The following is a 22,735-nucleotide window of genomic DNA, read 5'->3' as shown; positions in this document are numbered from 1 at the left end:
TTAATGACTGAGCCACCCAGGTGCCACAATTTACCACTGTTTTTAAAAGAAAACCAAAACATATTTTTTCAATCCCAGAATTTTAAAGCTCAGATCTGTATATTCAGGGAATGAAGGGATGTTTATAATTTTGTCTGCTTTTATTAGATGCATTTTTAATTTATATTTTGTACTATCAGTTTATTACCAGATTTTTTTTTTTTTTTAAAGATTTTATTTGACAGAAAGAGACACAGCGAGAGAAGGAACACAAGCAGGGGGAGTGGGAGAGGGAGAAGCAGCCTTCCCGCGGAGCACGGAGCCCGATGTGCGGCTCGATCCCAGGACCCTGGGATCATAACCTGAGCCGAAGGCAGACGCTTAACGAGTGAGCCACCCAGGCGCCCCTATTACCAAATATTTCTGAATGCCTACCATGAATTAGGCAAGATAGACCTGAGGATATAGTGATGAGCCAAAAAACATTACAGTTTCTGCCCTCATTGCACTTGGTAGAAGAGCCAAACATTAAAAATCACACACATTAAAATTAGAACTCTGGTAGTGCCATCGAGAAAAGGGTGTATCAGGCACCTGTCTTTAGGAACCTGATTCAAGGTTTAACAAATGTTTACTCTTCATTGAACTCAGCTATAATTAACTGTTCTCTGGGGACAGTAAACTATTATTTGGGGCAAAATTAAGAATGACAGTGTAATTAACAGTGGTATAAGTAATTTAAAAATCATTTTTCATTGTCATTGGAAGGCAGACTCAGCATCTACTCAGCTATATGTATGTGTCAAACATTTACACACCATTTTTGCCTAGGACTGGCTCCATCATCCAGTGTTACAGTACTATGTACACTAATTTGTGGACTAGCCATTTGTGTTTAAGTGAAGTGATAGTTGCCTTTCACACTGAAAGAAGTGTGAAATATGGGAGAATTCTTACTAAAAGGGAGAGGATAAAAGGCATTCAAAGAGAATAAAAATTTATCCTATTTATGAATTAGAATATTTACTAATTTTCTAGCACTACTTATTGTAGATTTAACTTTAATGGTTAAAATAGTTTCCACTATTACCTGTGTCTTTAAAAGTAAATAAATAGAATTATAAAGTCACTTATTTAGAAAATCAGAATAATGCAATGGGTTGCATTTCACCTTGTTGGCTAGGTCAGCTGTTGCCTGCAGATAACTCATTTATTTGAGATTGCAGTTTCTAGGAAACACTGTCTTGGAATAGATGTACAGTATCCATTGTAGCAGGTTAAAACACATACATTTGTGGTTTAATCAGTTACTAAATTAAAAAAAATGGCTTGGTTGGGCAGCTGCCTTCGGCTCAGGTCATGATCCTGGAGTCCCGGGATCGAGTCCCACATCGGGCTCCCTGCTCGGCAGGGCGTCTGCATCGCCCTCTGACCCTCCCCCCTCTCGTGCTCTCTATCTCTCATTCTCTCTTTCTCAAATAAATAAATAAAATCTTAAAAAAAAAATGTAATCTTTTAATCATGACTTAGCTAACTTTGAGAAATAGTATGTTGCCAAGGAGAAATCTGAGAGAAAAAGTTGTAAAATGTGGGATGGTGATCCTCATGACCAAAATATTTTTACCGTATTGGCTGTTGCTCTCTGCAGATGGCTAAGTCTTGATTGTTTAGTGACTAATTGTCCAGGTTGTGAATTTCCCCTGTCCTACATTGTTTCCTCCTCATCACCATGATATGTTAGTAACTTTTTTAAGATTTTTTTTTAAGAAATCACCTAATTATTTTTTTTAAATGTTATTTATTTATTCATGAGAGTCAGAGAGAGAGAGGCAGAGGCAGAGGGAGAAGCAGGCTCCCTGCCTAGCAGAGAGCCTGATGCGGGACTCAATCCCAGGACCCTGGGATCATGACCTCAGCCGAAGGCAGACGCTTAACCATCTGAGCCACCCCGCCCAAGATTTTTTTTTTTTAAGAGCAGTTTTAGGGTCATACCAAAATTGAGAGGAAGGTACAGAGGCTTCCCAGATACCTTCTGTTTCCACACATGCTTTGCCTCCCCCAAAAGGGGTACCTCCATCAAAGTGGCATGAGTCTACATTGACATCATAATCACCCAGATTTCATAGTTTACATTAGGGTTTATTCCCTTGGTGTTGTACATTCTGTGGGTTTGGATAAATATATAGTGACATATATCAGTCATTATAATATCATACTGAGTATTTTCACTGCCATGAAAACCCTCTGTTTTCCTATTCATCATTGCCACTCCCCCAACTCCCGGCCACCACTGAACTTTTACCATTTCCATAGTTTTGCCTTTTCCAGAATGTCATATAGTTGAAATAATATAGTAGGTAGCCATTTCAGAATGGCTTTTTTCACCTAGTAACGTGCATTTAAAGTTTCTTCATGTGTTTATGGCTTGGTAGCTCATTTCTTTTTAGTGCTGAGTAATATTTCATTGTTTGAATGTACTACAGTTTATCCATTCACCTACTGAAGGACATCTTGGTTGCTTCCAGGTTATGGCAGTTAAGAATAAAGCTGCTATTCACATCCATATCAGGTTTTAGTGTGGACATAACTTTCCAGCTCTTTTGGATAAGTACCAGGGAGTGCAGTTGCTGCATCATACCATAAGAATGTGTTTAGTTTTGTGAGCAAGTGCCAAGCTGTCTTCCAAAGTCGCTTTACCATTTTGCATTCTCCCCAGCAGTGAATGAAAGTTCCTGTCACTCCACATTCTCACAAACTTTGGTGGTGGTTGTGTTCTGGATCTTGGCCATTGTAATAGATGTGTAATAGTGTCTCATTGTTCTAATTTGCATTTTCCTGATAACATGATGTGTTGAGCATCTTGTGCTTATTTGTTATCCGTATATTTCTTTGGTGAGGTAGCTGTTAAGATTTTGGCCCTTAAAAAAAATTCTTAAATTCAATTGAGTTAACATATAGTGTACTCTTAGTTTCAGGGTTAGACTTTAGTGATTCATCAGTTGCATATAACATCCAGTGCTCATTACATCAAGTGCCCTCCTTAATGCCCATCACCCAATTACCCCATCTCCCCAACTACCCCCCTCCCCTCCAACAACCCTCAGTTTGTTTCCTATAGTTTGGAGTCTCTTACGGTTTGCCTCCCTTCTCTTTTTATCTTATTTTTCCTTCCCTTTCCCTATGTTCATCTGTTTTGTTTCTTAAATTCCACATGAGTGAGATCCTATGGTATTTGTCTTTTTCTGACTGACTTATGTCACTTAGCATAATACTGTCTAGTTCCATCCATGTCATTGCATATGGCAAGATTTCATTCTTTTGGATGGCTGAGTAATATTCCAGTGTGTGTGTGTGTGTGTGTGTGTGTGTGTGTGTGTGTGTGTGTGTGTGTGTGTGTATTACATCTTTATCCGTTCATGTGTCAGTGGACATCTGGGCTCTTTTCATATTTTGGCTATTATGGATATTGCTGCTATAAACATTGGGGGTGCATGTGTCCCTTTGAATCACTATTTTTGTATCCTTTGGATAAATACCTAGTAGTGCAATTGTGGGTTGTAGGGTAGTTCTATTTTTAACTTTTTGAGGAACCTCCATACAGTTTTCCAGAGTGGCTGCATCAGTGTGCATTCCCACCAAGAGTGTAAGAGGGTTCCCCTTTTTCCACATCCTTGCCAACATCTGTTGTTTCCTGAGTTGTTAATTTTAGCCATTCTGACCCAGTGTGAGATGGTATCATTGGGGTTTTGATTTGTGTTTTCCTGATGAGGAGTGATGTTGAGCGTTTTGCATGTGTCTGTTAGCCATTTGTATGTCTTTTTTTTTTAGATTTTATTTATTTTTCAACAGAGAGACAGCGAGAGAGGGAACAGAAGCAGGGGGAGTGGGAGAGGGAAAAGCAGGCTTCCCACCAAGCAGGGAGCCCGATGTGGGACTTGATCCCAGGACCCTGGGATCATGACCTGAGCCGAAGGCAGACACTTAACGACTGAGCCACCCAGGCGCCCTATTTGTATGTCGTCTTTGGAGCAATGTCTGTTCATGTCTTCTGCCCATTTCTTGATTGAATTTTTTTTTTTTAAGATTTTATTTATTTATTTGAGAGAGAGAGAAAGAGAGAGAGCACATCAGAGGGGATAGGGTCAGAGGGAGAAGCAGACTCCCTGCCGAGCAGGGAGCCCGATGCGGGACTCGATCCTGGGACTCCAGGATCATGACCTGAGCCGAAGGCAGTGGCTTAACCAACTGAGCCACCCAGGCGCCCCCTTTTTTTTTTTTTTTTAAGATTTTATGATTGAATTTTTTATTTTTGGGGGTGTTGAGTTTGATAAGTTCTTTATAGATTTTGGATACTAGCCCTTTATCTGATCAGACATTTGCAAATATCTTCTTCCTTTTCCTAGGTTGCCTTTTAGTTTTGTTGTTTCCTTTGCTGGCAAAAGCTTTTTATCCTGATGAAGTCCCAATAGTTCATTTTTGCTTTTGTTTCCCTTACCTCTAGAGACGTGTCTCGCAAGAAGTTGCTACAGGATTTTGGCTCATTTTTTAATCAGGTGGTTTTCTTACTGTTGAATTTTGAGAGTTGTTTGTATATTTTGAGTAACAGTCCTTTATCAGATGTGTCTTTCGCAAATATTTTCTTCCACTTTCTGATACATCATCTCATTTTCTTGACATTGTCTTTCACAGAGCAGAAGTTAAAATTTTTTTTAAAAGTTTTAAATGTTAATGAAGTCTAGCTTGTAATTCTTTCATAGATCATGCCCGCTGTTGTATTCTAAAAAGTCACTGCCATAAAAAGGTAATCTAGATTTTCTGCTGTATTATCTATGTTATCTTCTAGGAGTATTATAGTTTAGCATTTTACTTTAGGTCTGTGATCCATTTTGAGTTAATTTTTGTGAACACTGTAAGGTCTGCGTCTAGATTCATTTTTTTGCGTGTGAATGTCCAGTATCCAGTAACCTCATCATTTGTTGAAAACAGTATCTGAGCTCCATTGTACTGCCTTTGTTCCTTTGTTAAAGATCAGTTGGGTATATTTATGTTAGTCTATTTCTGGGCGCTCTATTCTCTTTTGTCTGTTTTTTTCATAATATCAGACTCTCTCGATTACTGTAGCTTTATAGTAAATCTTGAATTTGGGTTGTATTAGTACTCCAACTTTGTTCTTCCTTAATATTATGTTGGCTTTTCTTTTGCCTCTCATATAAACTTTAAAATCCGTTTGTCAGTATCCACAAAATAACTTGCTGGGGGTTTTATTGGGATTACATTTAATCTATAGATCAAGTTGGGAAGAACTGACATCTTGATAATACTGAGTTTTCTTATCCATGAGCATTAATAATTAGGAATTTTTACTTGAAAGTAGAGTTAAGCTGAAAGACTGATCAGCTATAAATTGCTATAGCAAAGATTTGATTATACAGAACATTGAAACTGAGCTGATGTGAGGCTTAATAATTATCTGTTGATTTTATGTATTTTCCTTCATTTTCATGGATGACTAAGATGTTTTACAGCATTATGTTAAAGAGCTAAAAGATTGTTCTTGGTAGGGAGAGAGAGAATCCCAAGCAGGCTCCACACCCAGTGCTGAGCCTGACACTCCCACAAACCCGAGATCATGACCTGAGCTGAAATCAAGAGTCAGACGCTCAATGAACTGAGCTACCCAGGCGCCCCAAAAGATTGTGTTTTCTAATCTCACTTTGGAAATTTTATTTAAATTGACAAATATTTTAAGTTTTAAAATTTCCTGAGCTTCTCCGAAGGGATCTCTAAAAGCACTTAAAATAGTGGTTTATAGAATTGGATGTGAACATTGTTAACACATATTGGTTCCCAGGAAACCTAAGATGCGAATAGAATTTGATCTTTATGGACAGTGTCTCTTTCAGTCTTTTATAATTCGCATAACTTGTTCGACTCCTGTATATTAAATCATATTTTAGGATTGTCTACCCATGGATTATATTTTTTCAGAAAATGAGCAGTAATGCAATTCCATATGGCATCTGTCACCATTTTGTCCTAGAGAAAACTCTTACTTTTTAAAAAAAATAATGATGAATTAATGATGTTACGAAAATTAAACCTTCCTAGTGTCTAGATAGCCACTCTATTTATAAATTTAACAGTATACATACAGAATAATACATAATTAAAATATTCTTTAAATTTTTTGTACAGCTTTTACCCACCTGTTGATGAACCAGCTATTGGAAATAAAAACATTGATCTGTCAGGACGACAGGAAAGAAAGCAAATTTTCAAAGGGAAAACGTTTGTATTTCTAAATGCCAAACAGGTAATCTTATGAGCTAAATTTTCTTAAAACATTATAAACTAGGATAAATTATTACTGTTATCAACAGTTAGTATATTTTTTTTGAGATTTTGTATAGAAGTGTGAAGTGAAACTGTCTAGGCACCAGAACTTGCCTGGTATTCATGTATATATTTTTTTGGCATACGTTAATTGGCCAATAAATTAAGTTTATATAAATATATAAGTGAGGGGGTGGGGATAGAAAACTGATTCAAGTCCTTACTTGGTCAGTTAGTAAATAGATGTTGAATGTCTTCTGTGTGCTGAAATGGGGATTCAAAGAGTTTATGTTGTAGGTGGAAAATGCAAGCAAGCCCACAGTTAGACCACTGTGAAGTAAGTATGATAAGGAAGTGCAAAGAATGTAACAATTCCAGGGCTGCAGAGATACCTGGTAAACTGGGGATTTTCTGAGTGGAAACTCGGATTGTCTTCTCAAAAAGTAGAACCAATTCTATTTCAGTTCTACTTTTATTTTACTTCCCTAATATAAATGAATGGATAAAGAGATGTGGTATATATACAATAATATTACTCAGCCATAAAAAATAATGAAATAGTGCCATTTGCAATGACATGGATGGAGCTAGAGTATAATGCTAAGCTAAATAAGTCATTCAGAGAAAGACAAATACCATATGATTTCATTCATGTGCGGAATTTAAGAAACAAAACAAATGAACAAATAGAAGAAAAAGAGAGGCAAACCAAGGCACAGATTCTTAACTGTAGACAACAAACTGATGGTTATCAGAGGGGAGGAGGTGGGGTGATGGGTGAAATAGGTGATGGGGATTAAGGAGTGTACTTGTGATGAGCACTGGATGATAGGGAAGTGTTGAATTACTGTATTGAACACCTGAAACTAATATAACACTGTTAACTATACTGGAATTAAAATAAATTGAAAAGAACATACTCAAGGAATTGAAATGTGGCTATTTCATTATATTTTTTCTATTTCTATTTTTAGCATAAAAAGTTAAGTTCAGCAATTGTTTTTGGAGGAGGAGATGCTAGGTTGATAACAGAAGAAAATGAAGAAAAAGATAGTTTCTTTTCAGTCCCTGGAATTTGTGTTGTTGATGTAGGAATAACAAATTCACAGACTCTGATTCCTGACTCTCAGAAAAAATGGATTCACTCAATTATGGATAAGCTCCAAAGGTACAGAATTATCTTTGTTGGTAAAAAAATAAATAAAGGCAATTTTGTGTGTAACTTTTTTATACCAAATTAAGATAAAGGATATACAAGAATTACATTTTATCGCGTAAACGTTGCTACTGAGATCATTTTTGTATGTTTCCTCTTGGTACTTCTGCAAGGTTTTCTTTGGAGAATATTCTTAAGGTTAGAACTGCTGGGTTATAGGTTATGTGAATACTCAACCTCTGGAGGTAGTATCAAATTGTTTGCCACTTTATACTCCCACCACAGTATGTAAGAGATCAAGTAGATGCACATTGTTTTCAACACTTGTTATTGTTAGACTTTACCATATTTGCTAGTTGAATGGATATATAATCCTATCCTGTGATTTTTGTTTCTATTTTTCTCATCACTAGTGATGCTTAACATTTCTTCCGATATTTATTGGACATGTGTTTTTCCTGTTCTGAAGTATCTGCTCATGTCTTTTACCCAGTTTTCTAATTGTATTTTTTTATACGGATTTCCTAGTTTTTGTGTGAGTGTGTGTTTTAGTTCTATACAATTTTATCCCTTGTTGGTACATATATTCACCACCTTAGTCAAGATACAGAACAGTTCCATCACCACAAGGATCCCTCCTGTTCTTTTATAACCACACCCACTTCCCTCCCTACCTTTCCCACTTCCCATTCCAAGTACCCAAATCCTGGAAAACCACTAATTTTTTCTCCCTTTCTAAAATTTTGTCTTTTAAAAAAGTGTTGTATAAATGAAAGCATATACACTTTAGGACTGGTTTTCTCATTCACAATTTCTTGGAGATTCATCTAAGTTGTGTGTATCAGTTGTTCATCCTTTTTAATTCCTGATCAGTATTGTGCATATATATATATATGTGTGTGTGTGTGTATACTGCAGTTTTTGAGTCATTCTTACATTTTTCCAATTTTTGTTACGAATAAAACCTCTATAAACATGCATGTACAAGTTTCTTTGCGCATGTAAGTTTTCATTTCTTTGGGATAGATTCCCAAGAGTGCAATTCCTGGATCATATGGTAATTATATATTTGTGTATTCTTTTTTATTTGTAGAAGTTCTTTCTATTTCTCGATATTAATCCTTTTTTCACTTGTATATATTGCAAAATCTTATAACCACTTTGTAATTAATGTTTTACTGTGATACATGAAAGTCCTTAATTTTAATATACTAAAAATTAACAACCTTTTTTTCTTAGTGATTTTTGTATTTTAAGAAATCTTTTTCTATTCATAGGTCAAAAAGATATTCACCTGTATTTTTTGCTAATTTGCTAGTGTTTTGATACTTTGTTTTTGAAATTTGCTTTTAATCTATTTGGAATTGATTCTGTTTTTTACCAAAGTCCCATATATGCGTAGCAATGTTTTTGGCTTTTCTCTATTCCATTCGTCAAGATGTCCTTGTACCAACACCACATTTACCACATTGTCTTAACTACTGTAACTTCAATTAAGTCCTCATATCTGGTATGGCAAATGTCTCTGCTCTTCTTTAGAAGCATCCTGTCCATTCCTGGTTCTTTGTTTTTCCATATACATTTTATTTTGTTTTTTTTCCATATACATTTTAAATCATCTTTTCAAAAACCCTGTTGGGATTTTGATTAGGAATTCCATTGAATTTACAAATCAGTTTGGTGAGAATTAACAATTTTTACAATTTTTCTATAAAGATCTTGAGTACCTTTTATTAGATTTATTCCTAGGTACTGTATATTCTGTGGTAGATATTATATGTCTGATAGGTAGAATATAAATAGATAATATTATCTCTTTAATTACATTTTCTAGTTTATTATTGGTGTATATAATTTCAGTAGACATTTAGATAATTAATCTTATATCCTGCCACCTTGTTAGACTCCCCTTTTATTTCTAATGTATGTATAGTCCTTTTTTTGTAAAAATATTATCTATGAATAATGTTTCTATCCTGTTTTTTTAATCCTTATACTTTTGATGCTTCTTTTTCTCTTTTTCTGTTTTGTATCTACTGGGACGTGTAGAGCAGTGTTGTATAGAGAAAGTATTAGTGGCCACATTTATCTCACTGTTGACTAAAAGGATGTGTTTCCCCATTTAGGATGTTTCCCCATTTAGGATAATGTAATTATCTGTATAACATTATTAATTACATTTTAAAAATGTTTTTATTTTATGAAGCCAACCTTTCTAACTAATTTACATAATATATTTACAGTTTCAAAAAAGTAAGATAATAAAATACCAATTCTCAATTGCCTGAATTATAAGTAGGTATATGTGATCACTTGATTATAATACTTAAAAAATATTCATAGAGTCCTATCATAATTGCACATATAGTTGAGTTCTGTTACATTAACCCAGGACATACAAAAAACAAATGTTAAGCATTTGAAAAATACCTTTTAAACTAATAACAACCACTTAAAACATATTTGCAATAAATATTAAAAGTAGTTTTGTAGTTCTTAAAGTCTGAGGTATAGTTTTATATAGCAGTGTTACTAAATTGTCTTTGTTTCATTCACATAATAGAAAACAGAAGGTAGGTTTACTATAAGATTCCTTTAAGAAGATTCCTTAATGCATGTAAATTTGGTAAAATTTTATTTACTAAACAAAATTACAAAACATGTATAGATACAGCTTATGGTATTTCTTTGTACTTCCTCCCTTCTTCCCTTTCTCCCCTCTTCTGTCTCTCTTTTAAGTTTTATCTTTGGATCCTAGTAATAGATGTGCTTATAAAAATTTATTTTATTGTTTCATCTGGTATTACTGTTCTTCTGAAAATTATAGAATTTCAGAAATGGAATTTCTGATTCAGATAGAGCTATCTCCTTTACTCTAGGCCTTTATTTTACAGATGAGATGACTGAATTGCTAAAGGTGGTGGGCTTGTCCAATATAACATTGCCCCAGTTGAGTAAGCCAGTACTGTGTGTATTTGAAATTCTCTCCATACCATAAAATTGTGTTATCTCTTTGGGGAAGGAATAAAAAGATTCCACTTGACATCACGTTAATAGAAGTTGTTAGTTTTAATATATTATCATGCTTAAACTATTTTATTCTCATAGGCAGGGGCTTAGACCTATCCCTGAAGCAGAAATTGGACTGGCGGTCATTTTCATGACTACAGAGAATTACTGTGATCCTCAAGGCCAGCCCAGTACAGGTAATTAAAGCATTATTTTATTGGTTCTTTAGCAACTTTATGTGTAACTTGGTGATAGGCTGTATGCACATTACTCTGTATTTGTTAGGGATGACCATTTTCACCATCTCTTAAAACTCATCTATTTACCATTTCATTTATTTATTTGATAAATATTTGTGGCTGCCATGTAATACTGGGTACTGTTTCTAAAGAAGTGCTGAAGATACAGTGGTGAATAAAGTAAAACAAGATATCTGTTACTGTGAACTTTATATTCTAAAGGTCAGGTTTCAAACAGTTAACAGGCAAACAGACATATCTGATCAGTTCAGTTAAAGTCAAGCACCAAGAAAAAGCTAAAACAAGACCTGAAATTCTCCTTGTGCAGCTTCTGCTCAGGAGGTCTGTTGCCATCTGTTCTCACAGCCACTGCCCCACTTCTTGAACTTTACATTGTCTTCCTTTCGTGAGGGCTGTTATAATAGCGCCCAGTAATGGTCCCGCCTCCATACTCATCTCTACAGTTAACAGTTCCCTTTGCCAGTAGAACCACCTTTTCTTAAAACCTTTTACTAGCTCATTATTTATAAAATAAAACCCTAAGCCCTTCGTCTAGAGTTCTGAGCCCTCAACAGTTTAGCCTTTCTCCTCCCATCCTCATTTTTTTTTAAATACATCTCCCTACAGTTTATATGTGCTATATTATTTATAATTTCCACACTCCTCGATCTTGCTCATCATGGTCCCTGTTCCAACACTGCTTTTCAAAATTTGACTCATTTGGCAGATGTTCACCTCCTTCATGAAGTTTTTCTAAGTTGTTTTCTCTCCCATAACTCTCCTCCAAGTCAGAATTGTTCTGTTTTCTATTCCCCAATAACTTTCTTTTGTATTCTAGCTAGACTTTCTTCCTACTTTGAAATATAACCAGTTGTTTCCATGCCTTTTCAGCCACTAAATTGGTCATAAGCTCTAATTAATTTTGGATTCCCTGACAGCACCAAGCCATAGTACTTGTTTGTACTAGGGTATGAATATTTGCTTAACTGAACTAAATTATTGGCATACAGAATTATCTTTGCCATTGTGGAGGAACAAAGTTTTATCATCCACTGTTGGAAATGTGTTCATGGCGAAAAGGGCCTTAGAGATCATCTAATCTGTCTTTCTATTAAAAGGTAAGCGAGCTTGTAAGGCTGAGAACAGTTAAGATTCCATAAATAATTCATGGCCAAGCCAATCCTAAAATTTGGGTTTTCTGAACACTTAGACCAGTACCTTTTCTGTTGTATCATTTCATACAGAGTCATAAGGAGTAAAAATCAACATTTTAATTAGTAGTGTTACTTCTTGCACATACTCATAGGTGGGTCTGTGTAGACTCCATGTCCTAGACATCTGATTTATAAACAATTTTAGAATACAACCCTTTGGGAGGGAATAGAATAAATGCATGTGTCTCTCCCTCCCTTTCTCCCCACCTTATTTTCTTCCATTCATGTTTGTTTGTTTATGAGTTCAGCAAACATTTATTGAACATCTGTTACATACCTGTAATTATTCTAAATACTTGGAATAAAGAGGTGAGCAAATCAAAGCCCTACCCCTGTAGTATTTTTAGCGAGGAGAACATTATAAATCTTTTATTGGCAAACCCTTATTCTGGGTCATTAGATTCAACTTATAGTTTTTTCTAGTGATAATATAAGCATTTGTAATTACTATTTTTTGCAAACTTCTGTGCAAGCTGAAATGAATTCTAGGGATATGCGTATTTAAGGAAATGACAGCTTCTATGGGGGTCATATAAGAGAAGTGGCAGAATTTGGAATCAGTAATAAACACTAAGCACATCCTATGTCATGAGGACCTAATAAGTGATGATTTAGCTTAGATACTTAGTAGATGTCAGCTTTTTAAAATTTTCAGTTAGTGATTTAATTCCATTAACTTATTTATATCTGTAATGTCCCAAACATTGCTCAGGGACTACAGATTTAGAAGTGAACAACAACCAGTTCCTATTCTCAAGGAGATTCTAATAAGGGAAAGTAACAAAGTAAACAAGTGTAGTGTAAAGTGATGATGATAACAGCTAATATTTGCATCATACTGTGTTCCAAGCATTTTTCTAACTGCTATCCATGTATCGATTCATTTTGTTCTCAAAACAAAATGGTCCTGATTTAATGGATGAGGAAACTAAGGCACAGAGAGGTTAAATAACACATACAGCTAATGATTAGTGTGTTAAAAGTTAGCAGAGTGATGTAAAGGGTGGTATGGAAGCTGAAAGGAAGGATACCTAATTCAATGTAGGAGGTTCAAGGAATGTATGCCAGAAGAGTGACACTTGAATTAAGTTGCTATTCTAGTAAATTAAAAGATGAAGTAATCTTTATGGTTTTCTGGAGTGGCCACAGAATTTATGCCTAAAGCTATTTATGTCTTTTTTTCAAATAGTATTCCTTCAGAAGGTGAAACTCACATTAATTTTGATTTATGTCAGCAGTAGAGTTGATTCTCTTTCTGTGGGGAAGAAATGCAATTGTTTTGTCTCCTAATTTAAACCATAATTTCAATTATTACTTAAGTTGATTTTATTTTTAAGTTGGTAATACTTCACAAAAGATTTGATGTAGCTTTAAAATGATTTGATTTAGATGAGTCCATTACAGATGCCAACAGGCTGCTTTTAGGCTATTTCATTAAATGTTTGTTGGTTCCACTGAGCGAAGATGACTGTGTTCTGTGTTGCCTACTTAATTCCCTCAGCATGGCACAGTCTAGCCATTTTAAGTGACAAAATGTCCATCTTGTGTCTAGCAATTGTGATTCTTCGCTTCACTTGTGTGATTTACAGCACTGAAGATGACTCCAGGGCCAAGCCTTTCCCAAGGCTTATCAGTCAATGAAAAGCTAATGCCAAGTGCCACCGTGAATACCACAACATATGTAGCTGACACGGAATCAGAGCAAGCAGATACATGGTAAAGCTTCATTGTTGACAAACTGTTGTTATTCTATGAATAAATTAATAGTATATTCAAGAAGTAAAGTCAGTGTCTTTATCAGATCAGCTCTTAAGAGATAAAGCATGGGAGAATGGGATGCCAGGGAAAATAATATATTAGGTTTAAGGATTAGTAAACTTTCTATAAAAGACCAGTAAATATTTTTGGCTTTCTGAGTCATTAATCTCTGTCACAGCTACTCAACTTTGCCATTGTAGCATGAAAGCAGCCATAGACAACATGTAAATGAATGTGTGTGGCTTTGTTGTTCCAATAAATGAAAATGAATGAAAACAAGTGGCAAGCCAGATTTGGCCTGTAAGCCATAGTTTGCTAACCCCTGTCTTACAGTAAAGTGTTGTTGTTGTTCCTTACAAACGTACATGGAAGACTGTAAAGAATTACACTACTTTATTTGTGACTGTTGAAACAAGTTTGAAGTAAATTTCTTTGTACTATAATGTTTCCTTTATTATTTTAACTTTGGAGATACTTTCTATGTGTCTACCTGGCTATCTAAATAATTAATATTTTTATAAAGATAGTTTTCTAGTGGTTCTCTATTTGAAGAGGTTTTTTGTTCTTTGGGGGCGGTTTTTTGAGCAAGGGTAGGTCGTTTGTATTTGTGGTATTTTTCATTTAAGAGAGTGTATTGTATTTTAAATAATACATAATTACTCATTGAAAAATACTTGTGATATCACTATATTAGATCATATTTAAATTTTTAATACATCCTTTTTTTATAGAGGCCAGATGTGAGTTTTTAAAGAAACTGTTAATGTTTTGAAAGTCATGTGTATGGCCACTTTACTTGTTTTTTGTGAAATAAGAATTAAAGGTAGTTTATGTAACCATACATTGTGAAACTGTGTGTGTGTGTTTTAAATATTTTTCTGGTAGTATAGAGTTATACTCTATTCTAGGGACTGCCATCTGGCTGAAATGTAACCATATCAACTCATCTGAATCTAAATTCATCTCATTTAGATCTAAATGGGATCTAAATATGTCGTTATGACGCTGGAATTATAGGAGATTGTTCTTTTTCTGATTTTCCTTTTTTAATAAATTTTTTGCATGAAAATAATTCTAAAATTTTAAACAAAGCAAAAATTATCTAAGATTATCACCTACTTTATAATAGAATACTAGTTGATACTCCATGTGTGTATGACAGTTTTTTATAGTAGAGTATGCTAGACATTGTGTGCTATAGGGAATGCAGAGTTATCATTTGCCTTTATGGAGCCTTGATGAAAAAGGAACAACTTTTTTGGGATAGTGAAATATATTCCCTAAATTATTGTCTAAAGATAATTATGTTCTAAAGCTGTATCACATTAGTACTATTTAGAAGCCTTTTTTTCCTAGATAAAAATTGGTATAAATCTGATTATGTTGCATTCTTTTCTTTTGTTACAGTATGGATTTTAGTGAAAAACCTAAAGAAATCACAATCTCCAGAGTGGAACAAAAATTCAGAATGCCTTCACAAGAAACATCCACTGTGAAGGAATCCCCCAAAATAAGCTCTAATGATAAAAATGCAGTATCAAATACTCTTGAAAGGATGAAAATCCCAACGTATCAGCTTTCACCAAGTAAATTCTCAGGTGTAAATAAAAGTAGAGATCAGCCTTCTCAGCAGCTGCAGACCAGCTCCATCAAAAACTACTTTCAGCCTTCTACCAAAAAAAGGTCTATTTTTAAATAATACCTCTCTGTCTCTGAAAAATATTAAGAGAATGGCATTTAGTCTGTGTTCTGCTTGAATATGCTTCTGTGGAAAACTGACCCTTTGACCTCATTCCCTCTCAAAAATGTCTGTATCTCCTTCTTCACTAACGTCATTATGGATAGATTCTCCCTCATCCCTTTTTTTTGTGGGTACCTTAAGCTTATCTGTTGTTTCACTGTGCTGCACTCCTTTTGAAGAAGTCTGTCCAGTATCCTGATAGTAGATTAGTATTACTAAAATATCACCTTGACTATTCCAGTTTAACATGAATTTGGTAAACTTCTGGGAAGCAGAGATCCACATTTTTATGTTCTCTATGGACCTTAGTGCAATTTAAATGAATAAAGTACTTATTCAGTACTTAAACAGTATTGTACAGAAAACTCTTAGTCATATTCACATATTATTTGCAATTTATAGTCTGTACTGTATTCTGGATTTAGCCACTCTGACTTATTATCTTGAATCTAGCTCTCACTAACCCATCAGGTTTTATTCCCAAGGTAATTTTTCCCTTCCTATAAGTTCCCTACATTGTAAAGTAAGCTATTGTTTCCTGGCAACAAGTGCTTTGTATTTTTATATCTTTCTACCTTTTCCTCTACATTGACTTATCAGCTACTGCTGCCTTAGCAGAGAAGATAAACCTCTCCCTGTTGTTTTAGCCATTGGGTTGACAGTCCTACGAAAACAGTGTCCATATGAATTATGCTTTTTGTCAGATGTCCCATTTTTTATTTCCAGTGATATTAATTAATAAAATTAATGTTGTGAATTAAATGGGGTGAATATTACCAAAAAATTACTTAGCTGTGTTCATTTTCTGTTTTTGCTTTCTTTTCTCCTTTTTTAAATCTAAGGGAAAGAGATGACGAAAATCAAGAAATGTCTTCACCCAAATCAGCAAGAGTAGAAATGTCTTGTTCTCTTTTAGAACAAACACAGCCTTCTACACCCTCAGTATGGAAAAATAAGGAGGAGCATCTATCTCAGAATAAGCCTGTGGAAAAGAAACCAGATAATTTACTTACAGATAGAGATTTAAAATCCACTGTGAAAAATTTTGCCAATAAATCTCTTTCTACAGAAAAACTAAGATCAGAAAAAAAAGAAATTGATGACTTAGCCATAGAAGATGAAGTATTAGATCAGTTATTCAAGAACACAAAAGCAGAGTTAGAAATTGGAGTGAAAGTTCAAAAACAAGAGGAAGATGTCAATGTTAGAAAAAGGCCAAGATTGGATATAGAAACAAATGGCACTTTTAATGATGAAGCAATATCAGAAAGTAACAGAATATCTGTAAGTAACATTTTTTAATGAGAAGTACTACAAAGAGAAACTTAGAATGTTAAAAAGAAATTTGTGATAGTATAAGCATTCACTCTTATTTCCTTGAGGAAAAAGTTAGGATCTTCAAAACCAGTATTAAGTATAAGAATTTGTTGGTTGATAAGGTCAATATTAAAAATGCAGTGTTTCTCTGACAGGATATAATAAATGACAGCAAGTAAAACTGTTGTTTCCAGGCTGTACTATTACTATACTACTATATCAGACCTTTGGCCCTGCTGGTCAGTATAGGAGATGACTTCATAGAGGAAACAGACAGAAAAATGAAGAAAGTTAGTAAAACAAACTACTAAATAAATTTTTAGATAAAATAGTTATCACTAGGAATTTTTATTTTCATTTTGATCTTTAATATCCTGTCCCGTTTTCCTGAATGTTGGTAATTTGTCTTACCACTTCAGATTATTTCCAGTTTTATGTGTGAGTAAGTTGCCTACTATCTGTAGAAGAGTTAGAGGTCACTGGCTGAGAGCACTGACCACGTGGAGTTGAAAGGTAATGTTCTGACCCTTCAGCTAGGTCTGTTAGCTCCAGTCTCATTCACGGTTGTGGCCGTCACTTCCATGAATGGCTACTGCAGAAGGATAGGCCTAAGGAAAAGGATAAGGATTAAGTGGTTGGAAGGTGCAATGATTCAGGAGGTGTTTGTTGAGAACCTAGTGTGTACCAAGCACGATAAATCTATAACTGCTGTTGAAAAAACAAAGTTTAGTCAAAATACTGGCATCTTCATATGAAGGAGAGAATCCTCATTACTAAATGCCCTTCTGTGGACCAGCTGTGTCAGAATCAGCTGGTGAGCTTTTTTAAAAGTAGGGGTACCCAGACCAAAACCCCAGAAGATCCTGATGTAATACATCCAGGTTTTTTTCCCAGAAAAAGTTTCCTCATTTTATGAGTTAAGAATTCCTTTTGCTCTCTTTAAAAAATTCTAAAATCAGGTGCCTGGGTGGCTCAGTCGTTAAGCGTCTGCCTTCGGCTCAGGTTGTGGTCCCAGGGATCCTGGGATCGAGTCCCGCATTGGGCTCCCTGCTCCGCAGGAAGCCTGCTTCTCCCTCTCCCACTCCCCCTGCTTGTGACCCCTCTCTCACTGTGTCTCTCTCTGTCAAATAAATAAATAAAATCTTAAAAAAAAAAAATCTTATCCAGCAACAGGAAGGAATCTTCAGGCTGATTTAGTAACGATTAACCTGCAATTAAAAAGTGGCTTTCAGGTAATGAGGTAGTATATCCAGAATTAATAATTTTTTTGAGGTGTCAAAATAATAAAATTACTGAAAATCCAAGAAAGTTTAAATATATTAGATGAGAACTTGTAGAACAGATTGTTGTAATAATGTTAGGGTTTTAATGAAAAGAGGTAGACAATACTGAGATTTCTTGCTAAGAAAATATATACAAGAAGATAAATTATTAATTGAGACATTTGTTAGAATAAACTAAATTAAAATGCTATATGCTTTTAGTCTTCTAGCATAGATGTTATAAATGTTTCTAAAGTTGTGGAGTATTTGAGTAATTTTCTTGTTTGAAGTAGATATGATTTGATTCCAAATACAAAGTTTGGGTGCCAGAAATAAACCTTTTTTACAATTTTTTTCAGGTATTTGAACTTATTTCTATAGCTCCCCAAATGACAAGTAATTTTCTTTTTCCTTATTTTTTTCTGTTTATGTATCCATCTTAACCCCATTTAAGATCAAAGGTGAACTTCAGGAGGATGATGATATGCTTCCAAGGAAGGTGTTACTAACTGAATTTAGATCACTGGTGGTTAGTAACTCTGCCTCCAGAAATGCATCCAGTGTAAATAGTGATTATGGTCAACTAAAGAATTTCAAGAAATTCAAAAAGGTATGGTATTCCTTTTAACTAAAATATCACAAGAGGGCAGTGTTTGAAATGCTTTTAGAAATACCACTGATGCTAAATAGTAAAAGCCGTTCATATTGAAAACTAATGTTATTTTTTCTGCTTAAAACAGTTAAAATTACTCTAGGAAGGACATGAAGTGACAGGTAATGAATATATGAATAAATGTATGATGAATATATATAATGAATACTTGAAAACAAACTTCTTCAAAACCGTATTCCCTAAAGGGTGCTGTTTACCTCGTCTTCTCCACCTTGAGTGGCAGGCTTTGTGTTATAGTGATAGGGTCTTTTACTTCTAATAATCATCTGTGTCTACCTGAAGGGGTTCTTTAGCTTAGGACTTTATGAAGATAACAGATTTGTTGAAAATAGCTGAGCACATTAAATCATGAAAAGTAGGCACTTTACTATTACATGTATATATAAAAAATATAAATATGTATCCTGAATATTATCATCAGACCTAGGTTTCTTCTCCTCTAGGAACTAGTAAGATGTTTATCAGTATGGTTAAAAATATTTCTGATCTAGTCTGTATTCTTTTGTTGTCTTTTCTGGAATATTTGCTTCTTATTCCATATCTATTACTGACTGCTACCTTTTGCTTAAACATTTAATCAGAATACAGGTGATTTCTGTGGAAGACTGCTTTTCACTAGAATATGGTATATATGATTCTTGCTCTACTGTGAGGTGTTGTAGCTTTTTTTCTCTAATGTGAGCTACTATTAACATTTGTCAGTTAATTTTTTGCCCACTATGACAAATGTGTAAAAGGTTCTAAACTCCATATCTTGTACTTAGATGGAAATATCTCCCACTTAGATGGCACCTGCTTTCTCTTTTCCATCCCACAGGTGTGGCTCATGAATACCACAGGGTCAGTGTTTTTTTTTTTGTTTGTTTTTAAAGATTTTATTTATTTGAGAGAGAGAGCACGAACACAAGCCAAGGGGGAGGCAGAGGGAGAGGGAGAAGCAGACTCCCCACTGAGCAGGGAGCCGGATGTGGGGCTTGATCCCAGGACTCTGGGATCATAACCTGAGCCGAAGGCAGCCACTCAACCGACTGAGCCACCCAGGCGCCCCACCACAGGGTCATTCTTAACTGTATAGTTACTTCATGTTCAGTATCATGTTACCAAGTCTCATTGTTAAAATTCAAAAGACATAGTATTTTTTTGTTATTAATGAAGTTACCAAAGATTAAAGTAGTAATACTCACTGTTGACCCAGGCATGGTGAAGTATAGAGTAGTACAAACTTCTGGAAAGTAGTTTGGAAAAATTTTAAACTCTTAAAAATAATATCTTTGACTAAGGAATTTTTTTGAGACTGTAAAAGAAATTCAAACCAAAATTTGTATAGCAGGATGATTTAACTAGATTGGCTCTAATGAAAGAATTTGTCTCTGTTTTTCTTTATATGCCCAAATCCAATGACATGGCTCTATTTGTGCTTTTTAAAATAGTGTTTAATGATGAAAACTATTTTAGAATTCCCTTTCCGGGGCACCTGGGTGGCTCAGTTGGTTAAGTGTCTACCTTCAGCTCAGGTCATGATTCCGAGGGTCCTGGGATCTAGCCTTGCACTGGGCTCCCTCTGTCCCTCCCCCTGCTCATGCGTGCGTGCGTACTCTACCTCTCTCTCTCTCTAATCTTAAAATTCCCTTTCCACTTTGTATATTGAAATTTTGAAGGTATGTCCCATAGATACTAAGAATTTATTATTTCCTAAATTCAGTATTAGCAGTGTGCTTCATTTGCATTTTCACAATATTTTTAGCACCTCTTTATTTAAAATAAGCCATTAAAATTTTAATTAAAAATATAAATTGTTGCCATCTCCAACATCTTTTGCTAGAGATCTATAAATTAGAAAGTTTTGAAGATGTAAATTTTCATGAGTACTAGACAAGGCTTAAACTTTGAAATCTTTAGAACAAAATATGGTACTTTATAGTCTCTATATTTGCCTTAAGTTGCTTTAACTGCTAAATGATGAGCTAAGGCCGTTTTTTAATAAAAACTCCCAATTAAGAATCTTAATTAAATTCTTGGTACATAAATCCCAATGACATCTAAATCTAGGTATAGCAATAACCAAAAAAAAAAAAAAAATAGGGCAAAAACATGGGTCTAGCATAGTTACTTCTCTCTCACTTTCATTTGTAGGATATAAACATATTTGGCATTTATGTTATACATGATTTATACTGTGCTATTATTAAGCTTTTTAAAAAATAATGGTTTTGAGGGTACCTGGGTGGCTTAGTTGGTTAGGCGTCTGACTCTTGATTTCAGCTCAGGCCATGATCTCAAGGTTGGGAGATTGAGTCCCGCGTTGGATTCTGCCTTGGTGGCAAGTCTGCTTGAGATTCTCTCTCTCCCTCTTCCTCCTGCGACCCTCTCCGTTGTTCACACACTCTCGATCTCAAAAAAAAAAAAACGAAAAAAAATGAGATGGTCTTAATTGGTTAATGCATTTAACCTTACTATTTTTACTATATAACAGGTCACATTTCTTGGAGCAGGAAGACTTCCACACATCATTGGAGGATCAGATCTAATAGCTCATCGTGCTCAGAAGAATACAGAATTAGAAGAATGGTTAAGGCAGGAAATGGAGGTTAGTAGGAAGTGAGGCCTGGTAATTTGCTTGGTTTAAATTTTGGTCCTTTATGGTTTCCTTAGAGCAAATCCTTAAAACCAAACGTTAAGATAATTGACCTAAGGTCATTCAATCAGGAAGATTCCTAAGTTATAGAGCATTAAGATTAATTTGTACCTTTCCATAAAGCTTCTTTAAGATACTTTTAGACTTACTAGTTAAAAAAACAAATGAATTAAGTTTATATCCTAATGTAAGGGGGAGAAAGGAGACTTAACCTACAAAAATGTAAAAGAAAGCTAAAGGATAACAATTAAAAGAAGGTTGTACAGTCATATGGGTGTTATGCAAATAATATTAATTACATAATATATGAATGTACTGGGCTTTCCAGATCTGGAAATTATCTTTCAGTCGTTCTGAGAATTTCTCAGTCATTATTTTATTGAGTTATTACCCCTTTTTCCTGTTCTCTTATATCTTTTTTTCCCCTATGTTTAATGTTTTAAAGAACTACCATACTGTTCTACAAAGTAACTGCACCATTTCACATTCCCACTGATAGTGCACGAGAGTTCCAGTTTCTCCATATCCTCTCCAACACTTGTTATTCTCTTGTTTTTGATAGTGGGCATCTAATTGGAACCTTACTGTGGTTTTGATTTGCACTTTCCTAATGATTAGTGAGGTCATGCATCTTATGCTTGTTGGCCATTTGTATATATTTTTTGGAGAAATATCTATTCAAAAATCTCTTCCCATTATTAATCAGATTGTTTATTTTTTGTTGTTGAATTAGAGGTGTTCTTTAGTCTGGATAATAGTCCCTTATCAGATGTATGATTTGCAGATTTTTTTCTCCCTTTCTCTGGGTTGCCTTTCACTCTGTTGTTTGTGTATTTTGATGCACAGAAATTTTAAATTTTGATGTAGTTCAGTTTATCAGTTTTGTTGTTGATACCTATGCTTTTGGCATCATATCCAAAAATTCACTGCCTGATCCAATGTCTGAAAGTTTTTCCCTTTTTTCTTCTAAGAGTTTTATAGTTTTAGCTCTTATATTTAGATCTTGAATTGATTTTAAGTTAATTTTCATAGGTATTATAAGGTTAGAGTTTGACTTCATTCTCTGTGGTATACTTTTATACTTTGGTTTAATGATGCATGAGCACACCATCTCAATAGTGAGGGAGGGAGTCTTAAGTCAGTTATACTATTGACAACTGCTTGCTGTGGGAAACTCGCCTTAATGCTTCCTCCTATGGGCAGTTGTTACTGATCTCATTTTTCCCCAGAGTCTTTCCATGTAGTTCAAATTCTTAAACTTTCTATTACAAGAACTTTTCAAACATATACAAAATAAAGGGAGTGTGAAACCCAAAACACAGCTTCAACAAATACCAGTATTTGCACATCTTGCTTCATCTGTTCTTTCCAACTTTTTTTTTTTTTCCTGGAGTATTTTAAAGCAAATCCCAGTCATTT

At 34.6% G+C, this 22,735-nt stretch overlaps 1 protein-coding gene across 6 annotated transcripts in view; it reads left to right on the top strand.

The window, feature by feature from the left end:
* NBN (nibrin) overlaps positions 1–22,735 on the top strand; it is a 44,114-nt gene that overhangs the window by 11,221 nt on the left and 10,158 nt on the right. For all 6 annotated transcript variants that reach the window (XM_027607603.2, XM_027607607.2, XM_027607608.2 and 3 more), the window contains 8 exons: positions 6,175–6,292; positions 7,287–7,480; positions 10,577–10,674; positions 13,520–13,646; positions 15,096–15,371; positions 16,272–16,713; positions 18,463–18,618; positions 21,155–21,268. In XM_027607603.2, the coding sequence (XP_027463404.1) occupies positions 6,175–6,292; positions 7,287–7,480; positions 10,577–10,674; positions 13,520–13,646; positions 15,096–15,371; positions 16,272–16,713; positions 18,463–18,618; positions 21,155–21,268 (1,525 nt within the window). The remainder of the gene's footprint in view (positions 1–6,174; positions 6,293–7,286; positions 7,481–10,576; positions 10,675–13,519; positions 13,647–15,095; positions 15,372–16,271; positions 16,714–18,462; positions 18,619–21,154; positions 21,269–22,735) is intronic.

This window comes from Zalophus californianus, chromosome 4 (assembly GCF_009762305.2).
Source record: "Zalophus californianus isolate mZalCal1 chromosome 4, mZalCal1.pri.v2, whole genome shotgun sequence".
Classification (NCBI taxonomy): domain Eukaryota; kingdom Metazoa; phylum Chordata; class Mammalia; order Carnivora; family Otariidae; genus Zalophus; species Zalophus californianus.
The sequence above is the reverse complement of the archived record's forward strand: the minus strand, read 5'-3'. Positions and strand labels throughout refer to the sequence as shown.